The sequence below is a fragment of the Sycon ciliatum genome, chromosome 12, assembly GCF_964019385.1.
Source record: "Sycon ciliatum chromosome 12, ocSycCili1.1, whole genome shotgun sequence".
NCBI classification, from domain to species: Eukaryota; Metazoa; Porifera; class Calcarea; order Leucosolenida; family Sycettidae; genus Sycon; species Sycon ciliatum.
In genome coordinates, this window is record NC_088654.1 from 1,520,787 (window position 1) to 1,541,536 (window position 20,750).

General features: G+C 47.8%; 1 protein-coding gene across 1 annotated transcript; it reads right to left on the bottom strand.

Annotated features, from left to right (window-relative positions):
• Positions 1–1,760: 1,760 nt before the first annotated feature.
• LOC135828392 (uncharacterized) lies at positions 1,761–20,531 on the bottom strand. Its single transcript, XM_065340838.1, has 7 exons — positions 19,355–20,531; positions 15,245–15,329; positions 9,074–9,099; positions 8,272–8,317; positions 5,224–5,303; positions 3,863–4,109; positions 1,761–2,691 (listed from the first exon to the last, which is right to left on the bottom strand). Exons 1-7 carry the CDS (start codon positions 20,436–20,438, stop codon positions 2,673–2,675), a joined length of 1,587 nt encoding a protein of 528 aa, XP_065196910.1. The 5' UTR covers positions 20,439–20,531; the 3' UTR covers positions 1,761–2,672.
• Positions 20,532–20,750: the final 219 nt, after the last annotated feature.

Here is a 20,750-nt window from a genome sequence, read left to right on the forward strand (position 1 = left end):
TTTCAATGTGTTTTCGAGACACAGTTAGCAGTTCGGCTTCTGAGTCCTGACTCCTGACGCAATGATAGACGTGTGAGGTAATCCTAGTTGGAATCTTACCGTTTCGTTCTCCCGCTAAAAAGAGCTTTCTATCGGCGAAACGGTACCAAACCGACGGTATTTTGGGTTTGGGGTACGAGTGCCGTTGGATCTAGCGCGTGAACTGTAAAATGCCATGTCTACACACACAAAAAACGGTGCAGGCCGACCGTCGAAAATAGTGTGAACGGTAAAATGCTTACCATGTCTATTGTTCAGTACGAAACTCGTTATGCTGCTCAAACCTCACCTTATGCTCGTCTTGTTCCTTCTAATGCTCCATAATGCTCTGATGCTCGGATAGTCCCATAATGCCGAATACAATGCCGGCATTATCCGCTTGACCCTAGTTAGCAGGGCTGGCACTTTGCTATGAGTAGAGGTCTGAACAGGTCAATCCCCGGTCGGCAGGGGGGGGGGGGGGGTATAAAGGGAGACAGCTCGCATTTTGAAAGCAAAGGATTTCTAAGGATTTCAAGGGTCAATCTAGAGGGGAGAATCAACATGTAGAATGAAAATCAGTTGGCGTCAACCACGGTTATACATGGTCTTCACAACACACATCCATGACAACACGATCGCCTCACTGTTCTTTCCAGATCGCACCTCTTGGTTTGGGGATGTGCATTGAAGCACCCCATATTAACGGTCTATACTGTCCTCTCTTGGTCACCACTCTCCCTATTACCTTTATTGTAATTACTATTCATGTATTGCGCTTCAGGTTTTTTTCCGTTTTTGTCTTTTGGTGCGTTACCAGCATGGCGATCCTGAAACCTATTGGTCATTGGAGTGCCTGTAGCCTCACCAGCACTGCTACCACATGTATCTGTGACTGTGGCGACCTCCATTCAATGTCTCGTCCTCCTCTAACCGTACCCCAACTCTCTCTCTCTCTCAGCTCTCTTTTTATCTGTCTTTTCTTACTCTTTTTCTTTGTCAGCTTTCCTGGTGGTTATGTGCTTTTCAAGTAAATAAAAAAATATAAAAAAATGTCACTTCTCTGCGGTTGACGTCACAGTATAAGAATTAGCAGAGAAGTAGTGTTCTCTGTCCACCCGGGAACGGGTATGAGGGAGCACGGTGTGGGATAAAAGGGGGTGACGAGTGCAGGGTCGGCCTCTTTTGTCTTTGTGCGGAGAGTTTGTGCTGTGGTGGCCCCCACTGGCAATGTTCACGTGTTCAATAGTGGTGTTCACGTATGAGTGAGTGTGCGGATGTGTGCGCGACGAGTGAGTGCAGGGTGGACAGAGAAAAAAAACAACATACAGCCATGACAACACGCAGCCATAACAACATGCTGTCATGACAACACACAGCCATGACAGCACACAGCCATGACAACACACCGCCGTGCCAACACACAACCATGACAACATACAGCCATGACAGCACACAGCCATAACAACACGCTGTCATGACAACACACTGCCATGACAGCACACAGCCATGACAGCACACAGCCATGACAACACACAGCCGTGCCAACACACAACCATGACAACACACGGCCATGACAACACACAGCCATAACAACACGCTGTCATGATAACACACAGCCATGACAGCACACAGCCATGGCAACACGCAGTCATGATAACACACCCTAGAAGTAAATGGTCAAAGACATAATAATCCCATTTGCCTCATCCATGTTTCGCTCGTGTCACACACGCCCATGATAGAAGGAAAAGGATTTTTTTCTTTCTAAGTCCACTATGCTCCCGAATGAATGCGGAAAGTAGTGGCGGGGCCCTGCTGCTCAGCCGACCTTGGTGGTCTCGGCGTCTGCACAGACAAAGCGCGCCAAGAAAAATAGAGAAGGACATATTTGAGAGAGAGAAAAACAAGACGAGAGGAAGACATGTAGCAATATGATACGCAGGACACAGAGAGGCGGGGTACGACAGCGCAACATCAAACACCGATACTTAGCGAAGGCATGTGCAGGCGAAAGGAGAGTATTCAGCATGCACGTGTCACGGAAGGCATAATAATATTATGTAAGCAAAGAAATGCATGCACAGTTTCCTTGGAGACAAGAGCGCAAACACTTCTTCCTCCTCCTCAGTATGAAAGAAATGCACGTAGCAGATAAACACACGGGCAGCAAGCCATGCTTCCCAGCAGGCAGACCTGGCCCAAGGCAACTTATTTAAAATCAGAGAAAACATCGTCATACTCACTAGCTGAGGGAAGGGCAAAGAGAAAAATCTGTATGAAAATTGAATGTCACCACCAGGACAAGAACCAGGGACCCTCGGCCCTCGCTTGTGGCCAGCGATGCTCTAACCACTGAGCTATGGTGTAGCCGTCATCCCAGCATAGACCGTTCAACATTTTCTTCCGACTTCGAACATAGAATGGCAAAGAGATAACAGTCACATGTATTCTACTAGGTATGCAGAGTAATGCAGAGCAATGCAGAGCGATGCAGAGTAATGCAGAGCAATTCAGAGTAATGCAGAGTAATGCAGAGCAATGCAGCGCGCAGTTTCGCAAGAACAAACCGCAGAAGACGACTATGCCGCAGACATCTGGTGACCTTCGCGTAGTGCACCTGGGTAGTTGCCATGGTGACTTCACGACACTGCTCAGTTGTACGAAGCCTCCCTTAAATGACAATAATGAGAAAACACACATACATACATGCGCACACACACGCACACATACGCACGCGCACGCACACACACACACAAACATGCATGCATGCACACACGCATGCAAACGTGTACGCACAAACACATACACCCGCATGCATGCACACACACACACAGACAAATACAACGTATGCAGGTGGAATGAATGCAACAACATTGGAGGACAGTTAGATGGCGAGCACTGCAATCGTCAAAGATTTGCACAGATGCCAGCAGAGATGCCAGCAGAGATGCCAGCACAGATGCCAGCACAGATGCCAGCACAGATGCCAGCAAAGATGCCAGCAGAGATGCCAGGAGAGATGCCAGCAGAGATGCAGGGACACGAACCAATACATTATTTTTATGGAAATCGCACGGGGTGCATGCAAGCCAGTTTGGAAAAGGTGGTAGGAGGCAATATACGGGAGGAGGTACATAGGGTCATGTTTGATTGGTAGGATCGGGATCCTGATCAACCGGATCCACTGGATTCGCACAATTTCGATTGATCGAATCCAGATCCGGATCCTTTGGATTGGGATCCGGTGAACCCACCTCGGGGAGCAGGGTTGACCGGATCCAACAGATCCAAATGTGACCTTTGTGCGTATATGGCGGGTAAAACTCACTTTTTTACACCTTTGACGCCCCATCTCCAGTGGAGATGATAGGCTACTGAGTTGGGCAGTACTTGATGTGACGCTTCAAATCGTCACTTCTCCTAAACGCTCTACCGCATGCGCAGTGAAAGTCCTTCGGTGCCGGGGGAGGAAGGCGATGTTGATGGACCCGCCTGCGTCATACCGGGCGATCTTGTGCGAGCCGATACCACTCGAACTCCGGAATATCCAGCGAGCGCAGATCACCGACAATCGTGTCTCGCCAACGCTTCTTTTGTACACATTGTGGTACGCACACACGTCGCTCGAGATACTCCTGTTGACTTTTCGTACAACACGTGCGCCACGAATACGACGTTCACCCTTTTGGGTGACCCGTGAGTGCCACTTTATTACTTCACCAACATGGCAAGAGTCAAGGACCAAAACAAAGTGTTCAGTGGACTCTGAAGGATTCGACGGATCTGAGATCTGGATCCTACCAATCGAACATGCCCTAACACAAGCATTTCTCATACTTACATCAGCTCTTTCTTTATTGCGTCTGTGTTCTGCGGTGCACATGCTCTGAGCATCTCAAACAAATCATGTATAGTCATCTCTCCATTCTTGACGATCAGATAGTAGATGATGCACATCAAGTTCTCTTGGCCCTCCCCCGGGCCATTGATGGATTCCTTGTTGGTCTTATAAAAACCACTCAGTACGTTATGCGAATTGTTCTTACGGCTTGGTTCCACAGCCTCGACTGCTTTGCGACCGAAGCCTCCTGTGAGATTTTTAGCCGCACACATAGAACAACAGGTTATCCTTCAAACCACAAAACTCAAAGAGAATTACCGCCGATGTCGCAAAATCCTAGTTCGAATTCTCAAAAAACTTTTCAAACTTAAACTCGGATGGTGAGCCAATGTATCATACATGTACTGTACTTCAAGTATTACAAAAATAATTGAGAGGATTTGAATCGTTTTTATCAAAATCTAAATATTTGCCGGGTTGGAAGGTGGGAATCAAAAAAATCATCATCATTATCCAGTAACCATTGTCATTTTTTGTTGCTGAGGGTCGTAGCTGGTTCTAATTTCGGCGTTACGCTTTCCTTCCTCTCATTGAGTGATTCCTAACCTGAGCTGTCCAAGTTGGAAGGTGATTAGTTTGCATGCTGTAGAATGTGTTGTAGCTATGTTAGGTGTCAAGTTGGTAAATGTCTCTCTACAGTACTACTACATGTATGTGTTTGTTTCTTCCTTTGCACTCATGCATTTGGCAGGTTTAGACTTGAGATCTGGGAATGGTCCAGCCTGGAAAGCTCAAGGTTATGCTAGGATCAAAGATGGGAAGGTGAGCACAGCGAAAATTGTGTGCAGGCTATGTCCCATGGCAACAACGAATATCGGCTGTTACAGGAAGATGACGAGACCAGTCAATAACTTGACAATGCGGTCCAACTACAATTCGAAGGGGCAAAGGAACACACCACCCAACTTGGGTGGGTCAGATATATATTTTTTACTGGCTCAGTTTCCGAGTTCATTTAAAAATTACTTCCGTTTGTCAAACATTTTTTTAGCACACTCAAAATCCTCTTGTACGGGCAAAAACCCAAATGGATTACAATGCATTATAAAACTGGAGAAGAAATCAAGGAAAAATGCAATAAAAACAGAAGAAATCACGTGGAAACGAGTTATGAAGCAACTATCCACGACTGTAACAAGATAACACGCAGTTAGAAAGTGTGATCACATAACAAAACTTGCTGACTGCGTATCATCTTGTGACGGTCGCGTATAGTTGCTTCTTAACTCGTTTCCATGTGATTTCTTCTATTCCAATTATTTACTGGCTCAGTATCCAAGTTAAATTTGCAAAGTACTTACTCTTTTCAGTGTTATTGAAGAAATCTTGAAGGTTCTCAACAAATGTTGTGTGGTCGTCGATATCTTTAAGGCGTTTCGAACTACATAGAGAAGCAAGATGAACACACAGCATACAGTGGAATCAGCAGTATCACCTTCTCTTCACCATCTCTCCTCCTCTCCTCGCTGCACTTTCAGCAAACACGTACTTACACTCGTCAGCCATTAGCCTACACGCTTGTAAAACCTCTCTGCACCATGCCGCCGGGCATTGCTCTGAGCCGCCATATCCACCATACTGTAAGACCAGTAGTGCTAACGAGCATTTAGTTTTAATTCTAAAGATTAAACGAATTTAAGAAAATCATTTTAACATTTGAAGTCGTTATGTGCAAAACGATACGTACATGTACAATCATCTGTTTGTTTTGAGAGATAATTAGTTAGAACTTCACCTCGCTAACCCACAAAAATCCGGAGATCGTTAACTTTAATTGACGTTAAAAGATCTGGTCTTACAGTACATATATTACTGTGCAGACAACGTAAATCTTCATCAAGCACAGGCTACTGTTTGGCCACTGCACACAGTGCTTACATCTCTCAATACCCTACGCTGTAGATAGCAAGCTACCCTTAATTTTATTTATCGCCGTGGTTGGCAATCACCCACTCTCTTAACATTGGCCGGTGTTTCCACCGAGTCTTGAGATGTTGTACTTCGTCCGGCTCATCGCAATTGTCGCTTATCTATCGCCACTAAGAACAGGAGTTTTTTTACCGCTCTGTGAAATTTCCAACAGGCATAGTGAGGAAGCATGATACATGAATACTCTCCGCCACAAGAAAAAATTTCAAAATTTCAGCAATGGAATCAGGTGAAGCGAGTCGAAGAAAGGAAGCAAGGTAAGCAAAATGCACAAAATAAATCAGCGAAGAAGCGCGTTCTTGCACTCACACTAGTAATACAGGTCCAGAGTTCACTCAACTCTGCATCTCTCGAGCCATGCCGTTACATGAGCTGACATTTGCTGGTTTCTAGATGCTAGCTGGCGTAGACTGGTAGAGTATCTCTTGCGTTCTCAGCCTTTCGTATTTATATGGCAGCAATGGGAAAGAAACAGTTGTGGCTGTCACTTCGGTGCTTAAAGGAACCGTGGGCAGTGTGACCTGTGTGTCACCACAGTGTGTTTCAACAAAGTCTTCGAATGAGGCATACAGGCCTCTCCAGACAGCTGTCATACGCTCCGCTGGATATACTGGCCACGACTCTTGTAATGCGGCTGCTACGTCCACCAAGCGAAGGAACAACCAACACGTCGGCCGGGCGCATCCCATCAAAAACACCTTTCTTCTTCAGCATGACGCTCATACTCATGTTCCGTGCACGCGTGCCTGTCACGCTCTCCAGGCCAGGATGTCAGTTGCCCCTGCTACAGTTCCGGTCTTCGGGTCGCTGCGTTTGGCTTTTGCAAGTTTTGGCAACACAGACAGTGAATGGCCAGATTCCCACTTCCCAAAAAAAGTCGAATACATCGCGATTCAAAGCGCTAGTCGCGATCATTTTTCTTTGGTGCTTCCTTTGATCTTGCCATCACGATCTCCCACGCAAACTTAAGTTAGATATCGTGATTGGACTGGGTTTTACCTGTCAAAAAGTGCTTGGGGGATAAGCGACAATTGCGATGAGCCGGACCAAGTAATAAATATAAATATAAAAGCTGTTTCGGCCAGAAAGGCCAAATCGGTACAGCTACGAGCTTTAAGCAGGCCGAGCTATCAGCCACGGTGCAAAGGAGGCACCACAGACATTAAGATAGCTTGTCGCTCTAGCGCCAGAGTGCTCCAAATAGGAAAAGTAGCGGGCATTGCATGATGCAGCAGCATTAGAGAACTCAGTACTAGTGAGAGTGCAAAACAAGACGAATGCCGAGGAGTGTAGTACCCAATGCTGTAGACAGCAAGCTGTTTCAGCCATATCTCTCAATACAGTATGGAGAACTTTCAAATACCCTGTTCTCCATACATGTACTGCAAAAAACTAAGAAAACTACCCCTTTACGACACTGCATCCTGACTCCCACACGGAGGTCTGTCTTCGGGGTCGCTTGCACCACCTACTATCGGTCGCCAAATCATTCGAAATAGCATCGACACTATTGCTTTCACGCACTCCTTTTGCCCTAGATGCATGCTATGACGTTGGAGAGGGTGCGGCGCGGCCGCATGACGTCATGGCGCAGCCCCTGAAACTCAGCTTTTCAAACGGAAGCATCTCAAGAATGCTTTGTCGGAGACTCGTGGGACCAACACCGTCCGACTCATCGCCTGAAACTCTACGGACTCTGATATTAAAAAAATTCATCAGACTTCCCCTTCAAAGGAGAAGTATAGCCTAAAATCAAATTTTCACCAGTTCCGGGTGCTGAGGCAAATGGTCTTGGTCCGAGGAAGCTGAGACGTTCCCTTTTTTGCATGCAAAATGTCACTAAAAGCGCCATTAATTTCGTTCTTAAAAAGCACGGATGACCGCGATTGCCCATATGGTGTAGTCTTTTGAACGCTGAGTTGACTGGCTTTGGTCCGAAAAGGCTGCAATGCAGCGTCCGGCCCTTATTCCCAATCGAACACGGGTGACTAAGCGGGCACATGCTCTTGTGTACACCAATCACCTGGTCACCGTCTCTGCAGGCTAAAACTTTCACATCAAGGTTCAACTCAAAGGTTGTAAGGTTTAACTTGAGTGACACGAACCTGCCCAAACAGGCTGTAAGTTGTAGCCTGCAGGTGACTGATGCACGCACGAGCTTGTGACCGCGCTTCCTCAACCGTGTTCGATTGGGAATAAGGGCCGAACGCTGCATCGCAAGGTGACATTTTGCATACAAATCCCCATCTAGTAGGGCACAGTTACCCAGTTTCGGTGGAAGTGGCGAGTTGGATTGGGAATAAAGGAGGAAGGGAGCGTCTCAGCTTCCTCGGACCAAGACCATTCGACTCAGCAACCCGAAGACCACAACTGGTGAAAATTTGATTTTAGGCTATACTTACCCTCAAAGGTGGACTTACCCTATGGGGCCCAGTGGGCGGGCAACGGGGCGAGCTGTTGTCGGATCTGAGTACAGATGTGCACACAAACACATCACCTCCGCTTGCTCAATATCAAACGTCGCTCTGATTAGTCACAACTCAGTCACAACTCAGAATTGTAGAACTGCGGAATGTGCATGAGTGTGCACAAACGTGCAGGCACGCACCCCCCCCCCCCCCCCACACACACGCCCCCCCCCCCCACACACACAAGCACCCCCTCCCCCCCCCCCCACACACACGCACACACACGTGCGCGTTTGCTCCAATCATGTTCAGTGAAGTAGCAATGCATGTACGCCAGCACACACACACACACACACACACACACACACACACACACACACACACACACACGCACACGCATACACACGCATACACACACACACACACGGACCATTTGACCCCCATCGCCAGAGGCGATGATAGCGATGCTACAGCAGAAGCCATAGCAACTTGTGCTAGGATTGCATCATTCAACAGCTTGCAAGGCTGAGGAATTGACCGCCACTATTCAGCCTGGTCTGCACCACACAGCTACGAAGTCGCTTTTTTGGGCAGTGAATCCCTACACACACACACACACACACACACACACACACACACACACACACACACACACACACACACACACACACACACACACACACACACACACACAAGCATACACACACACACACACACACACACACACACACACACACACACACACACACACACACACACATACACACATACACACACACGCACTTGCATACAAAGAGGATTTTTGGTATCATACCTGCGACAGGTTCGTCCTGGCCGTCACTGAAACACCCACACGCACGCACATGCACACACGCACATGCACACACGCGTGCATATACACACACACATACATGTACATACACACATACATACACACGCACTCATACAAAACACACACAGAGCAACGGAAAACGATTCGTTATGGCAGTAGACAAAGTGTCTGAAGTCCTTGCTGCAAATAGTGCTCTATACACTAACAATGGCAGAGCGTACTACAGTAGAGACCAAATTGATTTCTCGTGACTCAGAAACACTTGATCCAGAATTCATTAGTGACTAGGTAGATGATATCAAGAGTATAAACCCCCCACCCCAAGAGCGTGCAACTCGACTATGGGTGCTGTCCCGACAGAATTTCAAGTTGACGTCATTTTTATGATGCAATGCGCACTGCACACGGATTATCAGACAAATCCGGAACCTGTGGTGGACCAAAGCCCATCTGATCCTGTACAAATTATTGCAAAGAAAAGCGTGTGATGCACTACATCGGGAGTAGCCGGCGCACGACCCCGTCTCCTGTTCTCGCTCCACATATACTGGCATACACAGAGACATAGACAGCAATAGCGACAACACACAAAGTGAAGGGTAGTTGGCCGCAGCCAGAACTGGTGAGACTCAAAACTGACTGAAGAAGTCAGGAAAAGAAGCGACAATAAAGAACACACCAGATGCCATATTTGCAACTGAAAATATTTCGCGAGAAATCATTTCTCGCCTATCTCGCTGCGTTCGGCCGGCCAGAAATACAATTTCACACTCAAAAAGCAGCCGTTTTGCACGCTTGCGTTGCCGTCTACGCCCGTCTACGGTATGAAAATATGAACTAATCCAACTTTTCCCGTCGCTTCCCGATTCGTACGGTAGTACTGTTGCGTTCCCGTTCCTGGTGTTCACATTGGACGGCGGCAGACCGTGCCGTCGATCATTAGTTCACGTCTTGCCGCGCCCTGTCGAATGTGAACTAGACTTTAAAAAAGGCTTACTCACTTGGTCTTCTGCTACATGTACTGTATCAGCTTGAGAAAGAAATTTGAAGAAGACGAGTTTGAGCATACAACATTGTATTGCCATAACTTTTACCCTGCTTTTCATTGGAAACACTATCGGCATGACCTCCAAACCCTTTACCATGCAGACCACCAGCACTGATCAGGTGCATTGTACACAATTGTGTAGCCTACCGGTACATACTAGAACTGCGGTATAATCATGTAGCTATGCTCCTACCTCCGAAAGGATGCCAAATAATGCTCTAAATTTTCAACCACCAAATTATGCCAATGATTATGCCGGTATAGTCCGCCAGAGCCTACAGGGACGTCCAGGGGTGGGGGAGAGATAGGAGCAGCGGAGATTGGCTAGTGGTATTTTTTTGGTATTTTACTGTCTGCACTTCATGGCACATAATGAAAATAGCCAATACAAGGAAGTGAGGGTGAAACCAACCACGGACTGGGGGCAAACAAATTAATGAAAATTAAAGAGAAGAAAAAAATATAAAAATAAATAAAATATACATAATCTACGAATCTACGTGGAGATAATAATTTTAATATAGCTATGAATAGCCTTCATCCTATTCATAGCTATATAAATAAAATCAGATGCATTTTAGTGCATTTCAAAATTATAGACTTCTAGACTTTTTCGAATGATTCAAATTTGGTTTGAGCTATTTGAGAAATTTCTGCGGAATACTGCTCAGGCAGCTCCCGTAATTTTTCCCATAAGAATATTATACTGTACAGACAGAAAATTTCGTCGGTCAATAATTTCGTCCAACTCCAAAGCAAGGGAGTTCGTCCGGTTGTAAATTTCGTCCATGGATAATAAGAATGTATTGATAAGCTGGACAAATCGACATTTAGTCCGGCATTTATTTTAGTCCAAAAGCTCCTTGGACGGAAAAGACGAAATTATATTCCAGACGAACATTTCTCTCATAATTATGCACATCCTCGGCTGCAGAGCCAGTATTGTCAGGCGTTCCTCAAGGATAAATTCTTGGTCCCCTACTATTTATAATTTACGTAAACGATTTACCTGCAGTCTTCCCTGGAACGTCTCTGTTTGCTGACGACACGACCCTTTTCACCTCATCAGCTTCCCTCACTGGCCCGAAAAACAACTTGCGTGCCGGCATTCAGGAAGTTCTTTCCTGGATGTCGTCCTGGAGATTGTCCCCAAATCTATCAAAAACAAAGATCATGCTCTTCCCGCCCCAGCCAAAGTTCACAACCCTCATCCATGCCAACTTTCCAAATCCAATTGTCATAGTGTCTTCTCACAAACACCTTGGCATTGTGATTGACTCTGCACTCTCTTGGGTACCCCACATCGAATATATCTGTAAAAGATCAAGTAAATCCTTAGGAATTCTCTCCCCGCACTGCTCCTACCTCCCACTTTCTTGCAAGCTTCATTTTTATTTAGCCTACCTTCGCCCAATATTTGATTATGCCGATACGTCTTGGGTTGGATTATCCTCTTCCGCTGCTGCAAAGCTTGAAATACACCACAAGAAAATCCTTAAAATTCTCCTCCATCAACCCCGCATGCTCTCATCATCCGCCCTTTATAAAATCGCTCACACAACCCCGTTATCACATGGACGCACTTCACACCTGGCTTCTCTTGTCCATTCCATTAAGCTCGAGTTGTGCCCACCTCATCTCATGTGTTATAATTGGTTCTCTTCTCTAAGAACTAGAAACTCGCTCTTACTCCCTAAGTGTAACTCATCCACTCTTTTGCGCTCCCCTCTCTTTATTGCTTATTCTGTTTGGCTCACTCTACCCAGAGAAGTTAAAGGGGAAGTTAAGGCAAAAATTAAAATTTCACCAGTTGTAGTCTTCGGGGTGCTGAGTCGAATGGTCGTGGTCCGAGGAAGCTGAGACGCACACTTCCTACTTGAATCCCAATCGAACTCGCGCACTTCCACCGAAACTGGGTGACTGCGCCCTACTAGATGGGGATTTGTATGCAAAATGTCACTAAAAGCGTCATTTCGTTCTTATAAAAGCACGGATGACCGCGATTGGCCCAAATGTTGTAGTCTTTTGGACGCTGAGTCGACTGGTTTTGGTCCGAAAAGGCTGCGATGCAGCGTTCCTCCTTTATTCCCAATCGAACATGGTTGAACAAGAGGTCACGTGCTCCTGCGTACGCCAGTCACCTGGTCACCGTGCCTGCAGGGTACAACTTACTAGCCTGTTTGACCTTTTTTGGGTGCAGTCCTGTCACTCGAGTTGAACTCGAGTTGAACCTTGGTGTGAAAGTTGTCGCCTGCTGGCGTGGTGACCAGGTGATTTGGGCACCCAGGAGCACGTGACCGCTTCTTCAACCATGTTCGATTGGGAATAAAGGAGGAACGCTGCATCGCAGGCTTTTCGGACCAAAACCAATCGACTCAGCGTCCAAAAGACTACAACATATGGGCCAATCGCGGCCATCCATGCTTTTATAAGAACGAAATGGCGCTTTTAGTGACATTTTGCATACAAATCCCCATCTAGTAGAGCGCAGTCACCCAGTTTCGGTGGAAGTGCGCGAGTTCGATTGGGATTCAAGTAGGAAGGGAGCGTCTCAGCTTTCTCGGACCAAGACCATTCGACTCAGCACCCCGAAGACTACAACTGGTGAAATTTTAATTTTTGCCTTAACTTCCCCTTTAAGAATCTGACCTCACTCCGCCTGTTTAAGATCCGTGCCGCCCCTTATTTACTACGACATAAATAGCTCATTATCCACATGTCCTTTGCGTCTGTGTGTTTTTCACTGTTTTTATTTGAAATTATCTTTCTTTCCGGAGTTGTTGGTGCTGTTCATTTTGCTACTCTTTCTTTTTCCCTCCTCTTACTTTTATTTATCGCCGTGATTAGCAATCACCCACTCTCTTAACATTGGTCGGTGTTTCCACCGAGTCTTGAGATGTTGTAACTAGAGAGCTTGGAAGGTCAGGGCCCTACGCTATGCTTTTTTGCCTTGATAACCTAGGCAAAAACAAAAATTGGGATGTTATAAATTTTTCATGTCTCCTATTTTTTTTGTTAAGACATAACCTGGGATTCGAACCCGCACTATCGCCCTGCATGCATCCCCCGATACACTTCGCATACATACTAATTCTTCCGAGTTGCTTCACGTTATGATCTTGCATTTGAAAGCCCTATTCGAATATCGTGGCCAGCTGTTTGTGGCCAGCCGTCTTTGATGGTACGGTACGGTACGGGACAGATACGGTCGAGGTAATACGCCACCGTCTACCACCTTGATTGATGATGATCTAGGCAAAAAAAGCATAGGGATGTTTTCAATTCTCCCATTTTTTTAATGGCATAACCTGGGATTCGAACCCGCGCTATCGCCCTACCTGCATTCCCCAATACACTTCGCATTCATAATCATTCTTTCAAGTTGCTTCACGTTATGATCTTGCATTTGAAAGCCCTATTTGAATATTGTGGCCAGCTGTTTGTGGCCAGCTATGTGGTACGGTACGGGACACATACGGGATAGCGCCAAGCGTGACACAAACACACAAACAAATACCAAATTAAAGCTGTGTAGACCCTGGCTAGCGCCAGACGTTACTGAAGTAACGTCTTCTGCATAGCTACGGGAATAATATTTCTGCTTATAAAGTACTTCATCCGCGTCATTAAAATTGTCGCTTCGCGCATCGCAATGTTTGTGACTTGGCTCGTCTTAGTCAGACTGTCGGAATCGCTGTTTTCTGTGTTCGAACATTGGTTCGACCTTTCCTGCGCAATGTCTAGTTGTTACTGAAGCCTTGGTGGTTTAGGACTTTGTCGGACCTCTCTTCCGCACCAAGCAAGTTCATCGCGCTCCGCACTATTCCGCCCCGGAGCGCATATCGTTTTTCTGGAGTTCGTGCCGTCCCACATCGCTCCTTGGGCATCTATCAAGACTGCAAGCTCGAGTATAAGAATCCTGGTATCTCTCCTGAATACGAAATGCTGAAGTGGACGGTGGCAAGAACAAAGTGTTCTAAAATTCCTAAATTGCGATACTTGTGGCGCATGTTGCTGCTAAAGTAGCAGGTCTGAATACGCCAACAAAATCAGCGAAGCGCTTGCCGAGGTAAGAAGATACGGAACTGTTTACCCTATCCCGCTGGAAGGTCGTTACAGTGTACTTGAAAAATGCTAGCTTGCCTTCATTGCCTGCCACTTGGAGGCATGGATCGCTTGAAAACGAAGTTCATTGACCTGAATTTGAACGCGCGTCTTGTTCAGCGTGTTGAGTGCTGAAGGGTCTGCCTCAAACTCTGATGAAGACGTCGACCTTAGCTGCAAGTGAAGCGATGGGGGAGGCCACAAACTAAAGCTTGGTTCGTCGATAATGCTCTGCCTCAATTTCTAGTTGATTTCTTTGCCCTTCGAGTGGAAAAAATAAATTCAAAGAATCACTCTGGGAAGCGACAATTTTAATGACGCGGAGGAAGTATAAAGTATAATAGGTAAATTTCTAAGCGATCGGATAACAAACGCCCAATTTCGGGAAATTTATGCACAAAGTGATAACAGATTTATGTGGTATAGATGCTAGCCTAATGTTTTTTTAAATCAGAGATCGAGACACACTATAGTACATATCCGCTCATCTGCATTATCACTACTTCAAGTACATTGTTACACACGTTGGCACTCAAACAATCTAACAATCCCACACACACACCTACACCCACAAAAACAAACACACACACCTATCCTGTCCTGAACATTGCCGTAAAACGGTCACATGTCCCCTCATACGAGGGGCCGACAGACATGGGTTGGGTTGGGTTGGATGAGTACGGTACGCAGTACGCTCCGTTAAATCGGCAGCACATGCCACATGTCCCCTCATACGAGGGGCCGGCAGACATGGAGTAGGTTGGTTGAGTACGGTACGCTCCGTTAAATTGGCAGCACCTGCCACATGAGCTGAAATGAGCCTGGCAGCAGGGTAGTGATAGCTGAGTCCTCACTGGCACCGGTACTGCCGCAACCGAGTGGGCGTAGACAAAGAAGGGCCATCCACTGGGCACGGAGAGCAATCGTCGTCCGGTGATGGGCATCACGCATACGCACGCACTCCCCCCCCCCCCCCCCACACACACATAATACATACTTACTCTCTGGGCTCCGCACTCCTCATTCCTTCGCTTCCAGGGTGAAAGAAGTGGAGTTTCCCAAAGTTGGGCTCCATAGCTCTGAATTCTGCACATTACACAGCAAGAACATAAAAAAAAACGTTTTTCTGAGTGCACAGTAAGCAAAAGTAAAGAAGAACTCGCGTGTGCATGCGCCCACATACATACACACAAACACCCACACACAACATGCCCACGAACAAAGACAAACATGCACACACACACACACACACGCACACCCCCCCCCCCCCACACACGCACCCCCCCCCCCACACACGCATACATACATACTTACGCGGGCGCACGCATGCACACACACACACACGCACCCCCCCCCACACACACACATGACCGTATGTGCATGTCCTGTACATGTTTACGTGTGTGTGTGTGTGTGTGTGTGTGTGTGTATGTGTGTGTGCGTGCGCGTAAGTATGTATACATAAGTATGTATGCGTGTGGGGGGGGGGGGGCGTGTGTGTGTGCGTGTGCGCACTCGTGTGTGTGTGTGTGTGGAGGGGGGGGTAAGTGTTTGTGTCTTGTGCTTCAAGTTGGAGTCTAACTGTGAGCGTTCAGAAGACCAAGGCCATGGCGGTGAACTGCTCTGACCCGCCAACTTCCATTGACTTTCAGGATGGAGGGAGCATGGAGGTTGTGGACAGCTTCACCTATCTTGGCAGCGTCCTGAGTGCAGACGGCGCTCTGGACAAGGAGCTCACCTCCCGCCTTGCCAAGGCCTCACGTGCTTTTGGCGCTCTCCGGAAGTCTATCTTCCAGTTTAATGGTCTAATGTACTTTCATAAATTTTCGGTGTACCTTTATTTTCGGTACTTTCGGTGTGTCTGTTTCACACCTAAAATTTCAATACACAGAACCAACACTAACACACGTAATCCAATAGGGAACTGTTTCTCTGTACCTAAATTTTCTGTTCACCCAACCTGGCCTTTTGCCCTCATGCCGAAGATATTGAGCACCGAACATTTCTGAAATTAGAGTATCCATCAAGTCAAAGCGTCTCGTATACTAGGCCATTGTCCTCCCTACCCTATTCTACGTGGTAGAGAGCTGGCCTGTGGAGGCCCGGCAGATGAATCGCCTGGGTGTTTTACACCGCTCGTGCTCTCGTTCCATTCTTGGACTGTCAAGTAGCGATCAGCACTGCCGTCGTCTTACTACTGCTGACCTCGCCCAGAGAGCGCGTCTTCCTGAAAACATTGGCACTGGACTCTCTTGCATGAGTACCGCCTGAGTTGGCTGGGTCATGTTGCCCGTATGAACGCGGCCCGGATTCCGCAACAAGTGTTGTTTGGGCAGCTTGAGGCAACCAGTCCACGGAATGGACCAAAGAAGCGTTGGCGGGACACGATTGTTGGTGATTTGCAGTCACTGGATAGTACGGAGTCCAAGTGGTGCAAGCTCGCACAGGATCTCCCAGAATGGCGCGTGCGGGTCCATCAGAATCGTCTTCCTCTCCCCGTACCCAAGGACTTCCACTGCGCATGCGGCAGAGCGTTCAGGAGAAGTGGAGATTCGAAGCGCCACCTCAAATACTGCCCAACTCAGCACCCTAGCATAGTGTCAAAAGCCAAGGTCAAAATTAATGTGTGTGTGTATGTATGTGTGTGTGTGTGTGCTCTCATCTGTAAAGGTGTGCGCACGCCTGTGTGTGTATACTCCTCGTGCTCCTTCCAAGGCATTATTTTATCTGGGTCGGCACACGTTGTGAGCCAGCTGGAACCTTAGGGTGTGTGAGCGGACAACACACTCCGTGCACCGTTCTAACCCAAAAATTGCCAGCAGCCACACTGAGCACATTCACAAGACGCAGAGACTGTATACGGCCCTCCGTGTGCTGTGGAGGCCTTCTAGTAATTTCAATATCTTCCTGCTGTATTTTTGCTGTGGGTATGTAATACAATATATGCCTGCACCTTTCTGGTTCATACACGACTGAATAATAGCCGGCAGGCACGGTATAATAACCCTTTTTCATATTTACAATCGCTATTCACCTCAAATGTATATCTGAGAACTGTGCTACATCGACGATCCTGAATGGGGGCGGGGCGACTCTGGATAGGGGGGGGGGGAACTACCCTGGATGGGAGGGGGCATGTACCCCAAGGTACCCGCCGGGATCTACACTGCGTGCGTTTGCGCTTGTGACCGCTCGTGTGTCTCTTAGGGATTGTGTCTACTAGGTTTTAGGGGTTTGATGGGGTGTGTGATGAGGGCGTGATGGGGTGTGATGGGGTCTGGTGTGATGGGTGTGACGGGGGGGGGGGGGGGGGTGTGATGTGATGGGTGTGACGGGCGGGGGGGGGGGGGGGTGTGTGATGTGATGGGTGTGATGTGATGGGGTGCAGGGGACACGATAAGATTTCGAAATTGCTCTGACACAATGTCCTGCCACTTCTGGAACCGGTCGGACATGGCCGGACACTGTGATTTTTTTACAAGTCTGGTACTCATAATAAAAAATAATTATTATTGTCACTGAAGTTTACTTGTGAGTTTGAATCCTCTAGTAAATTGTCCTTCTTGGCCGTTCTTGTAGAGAAGTCTGGTATGGGTGGTGTAATTACATCAGTGTACCGGAAACCAACGTTCACCGGCTTGTACATTGTTTGGAACTCGTTTACTGCGAGGTCGTACACAATTAATCTCGTTATCTAGTGGATCTTGCTCGTCGATTATGTTCGCCTTCAAAGTTGGATGAGGAGCTGGAGCGGCTACGCACTTTGTTTAATTATTATTGTCTTCACCAATTTCACACACGACACCACTGCATAATGCACACATGCATGTACATGCTACATCACACTGCGGTATTGCTGGTCACATCAAGGATGATCATCACACAGATCTCAAGTAGTGTAACACTGATTCAAATCGCTGTGCGTTTTTCAGCAAACATAGCAACTGTGATATGAGCGTGCAGTGTTTCTGCACATTTCAGATTTGAGCTGGTTTTTCACGCGGCGGCAGATCAAAGATATTCATTTTTACGCAGTCGACAAAAGACAAGATGGGCACCTGCTTGCCCATTCTAACTCAGTCTTGTTGCCAGCTCCAAGATTGACAACATGTGACTATCACTACTCGAGTTGGCTGAAGGCTCCCATCTTTGCAAACGCGATGTGCTCTTTGAACAGCACGTAGTTTCTACGCGACGTTGAATTTCTGACTAACCTTCGCTGCTGCTGCTCCGTCGATCTTGCACAGCGCCTGTGCAACAGGAGCGTAATTGACTGGATTTGCAGTAGACTGCTCCTTTCGATAGACGCATATCGCAAGCTGGCACACATTTCTGACGCCTTGTTTCCCTGGAACAGGGACGTTTTCAATATTTCGGATTGTACAAGCGTCTCGCGTAATAGTTCCTATTGTAGCGAGAAAGCGAAGAAATTTCATTTCAAAACTCCTCGATCGTTTTCTACGCTCAAACTGGAGCTACACTGAAGTGGACAGCTCCCTGTCTTGCTGTGAAGCCCTCTTGTCAAAGGTTGCTGCTCCGACTTCGTGAGACTTCTTCCCAGGCAGAGCGCCATGGTCCTCAGCCGTTCTCTTTCCCAGCGACGCTATTTTGTGAATTTCGAACGGACAAATTGTCCGTTCAAGAAGAAAAGCGCCGGATTCGAATCGAAAATGGTCGGAAAATGTCCGATGTCCGACCGTTATCGTGTCCCCTGGGGTGTGTGATGAGTTGTGTGAGGGGGGGGGGGGGGAGCGTGATGGGGTGTGATGGGGGGGGGGGGCATGATGGGGTGTGGGGGGGGGGGGGGGATAGGTGTGTGATGTGATGGAGGCGTGGTGTGATGGGTGTGTGATGGGGGCGTGGTGTGTGTATGTGTGTGTGTGTGCGCGTTTGTGTGTGTGGGTGAGTGGGGGGGGGGGGGTGGTGTGTGCACGTGCGCGCGTGCGTGTGTGGGAGGGGGGGGGGGGTGGTGTGTGTGGTGTGTGCGTGGGTGTGCGGGGGGGGGGGGGGGGGAGTGGTGGTGTGTGCACGTGCGCACGTGCGTGCGTGTGTGCGCGTGCGTGTGGGCGTGCGTGTGACGTGGGTTATGTACTGTATGTGGTGTAACTTACTTTCCGTGGAAATCTTCTCAGCTTTCTTTGGAACTGCCTTCTTGGATGAGATCCACGTCAGCATGTCTCGGTAGACCTCCCGGAACCGCACTGCTACATTGCAGTACAAAGCTTCTTCTGCACCTGCAAACTCCCAGTATCCCGCGTGGATGCCATGAACCTTGAACTCTTCAGGCGTAGCACCATAGGAGTATACGGGCGAGCCGCTCTGTCCACCGCTTGAATCAATGTAGTGACGGTAGAGTCGCTTGACAACAAGATACTGATCACTCCTGCTTTTGTTCTTTCCGTCGCCCTTGTCATTCAAATGACGCTGTGGCATGGCGAATAGTGCAGAGGTCCTTCTCTCCAACTTCTGTCGCTCTTGAATGGCAATACCCTCGTCCAGCGGCTCGGCTTTCTCGGATTTTGAGGTATGCACCCAGTACATGTGACCTAGCACGTACTTCTCTACGTTCTCTCTCCCTACTAGACCTGGAAACCCGCACAGGAACGTTTGGTCAACGAACTCCTTACGTTCTTTTCCTGGCTCCTGCAGCATTGCATTATCAGCCAACAGTTTGTCCAGCTCCTTCTTCAGCGCCTCCTCCACCTTGTCCTTGCGGAGAGCAATAATTCCGTAATCATACGGATAGCGATCGAAGACCTCCTTGCCTTCTCCACAGCTGTCTTTGTAGTCCTCGGGCACGCGCAGCCATCCTCGGTCATTGTTTTCTTCCACGAATAATCCATCCGCGAGAAACGTGCAGTCGGGCTCTTCCTTCTTTGGATCCCAGTCGCGCACCACTTGCACCAAACAATACCCATGGTCAGGCTTACTGCAAAAAATGACGTGCGCTGCCGTTGTGAAATAGTAGCACTGGTCTTCAGGGACTTCACTCTTGTCGTTGAGCTGTTTTACCATAAAGCATGTGCCGGGCGATATCTTGCCTTTCTTGGCGGACCCGATGCACTTTTCGCACTCAGAGCGTACCTGGAAGATGGATGCATGAACTGAGTGGCAAAGTGACTCCGCATTCCGAGGTGTCGGAACTTGCACTCGCCGGTCGTCGCCGAAGAACTTCTCCACGCCTCCCTCTGCCATAACTCTATCGTTAGTAATAATTATTAGTTGCCGGTGAGTAGATCAACTATGAATGTGTTCTTCTTATCTTGGACTTCTGTGAGGCCGTTTGTTGTGACCAGGTGACTTATTTGAAAATGCCTTTGCAGTTTGGTGCGCTGCATGTGCGCGCCCTATGCCTATGGCTATGCTGCATGCGCGCGCTATGCTGCATGCGCGCTGAAAACCTGTCATCTAGTAGACTTACTGCATGCAGTACTGGTAATGATACTACTACTAGCAAGGGCGTCGGAACCGCATGGCGCCCCACTTTTTCGTTTTTTATATTTTTTT

Bases quoted from the DNA above. Each gene is read 5' to 3' on its own strand.
- LOC135828392 (XM_065340838.1), bottom strand. From the start codon at position 20,438: ATGGCAGAGGGAGGCGTGGAGAAGTTCTTCGGCGACGACCGGCGAGTG. The intron at 9,100-15,244 runs GTAAGTATGTAT...TGGGTGTTTCAG, and splicing joins AGGAGTGCGGAGCCCAGAGA to TGACGGCCAGGACGAACCTG. The intron at 4,110-5,223 runs GTAAGTACTTTG...AAAATCTCACAG, and splicing joins CTTCAATAACACTGAAAAGA to GAGGCTTCGGTCGCAAAGCA.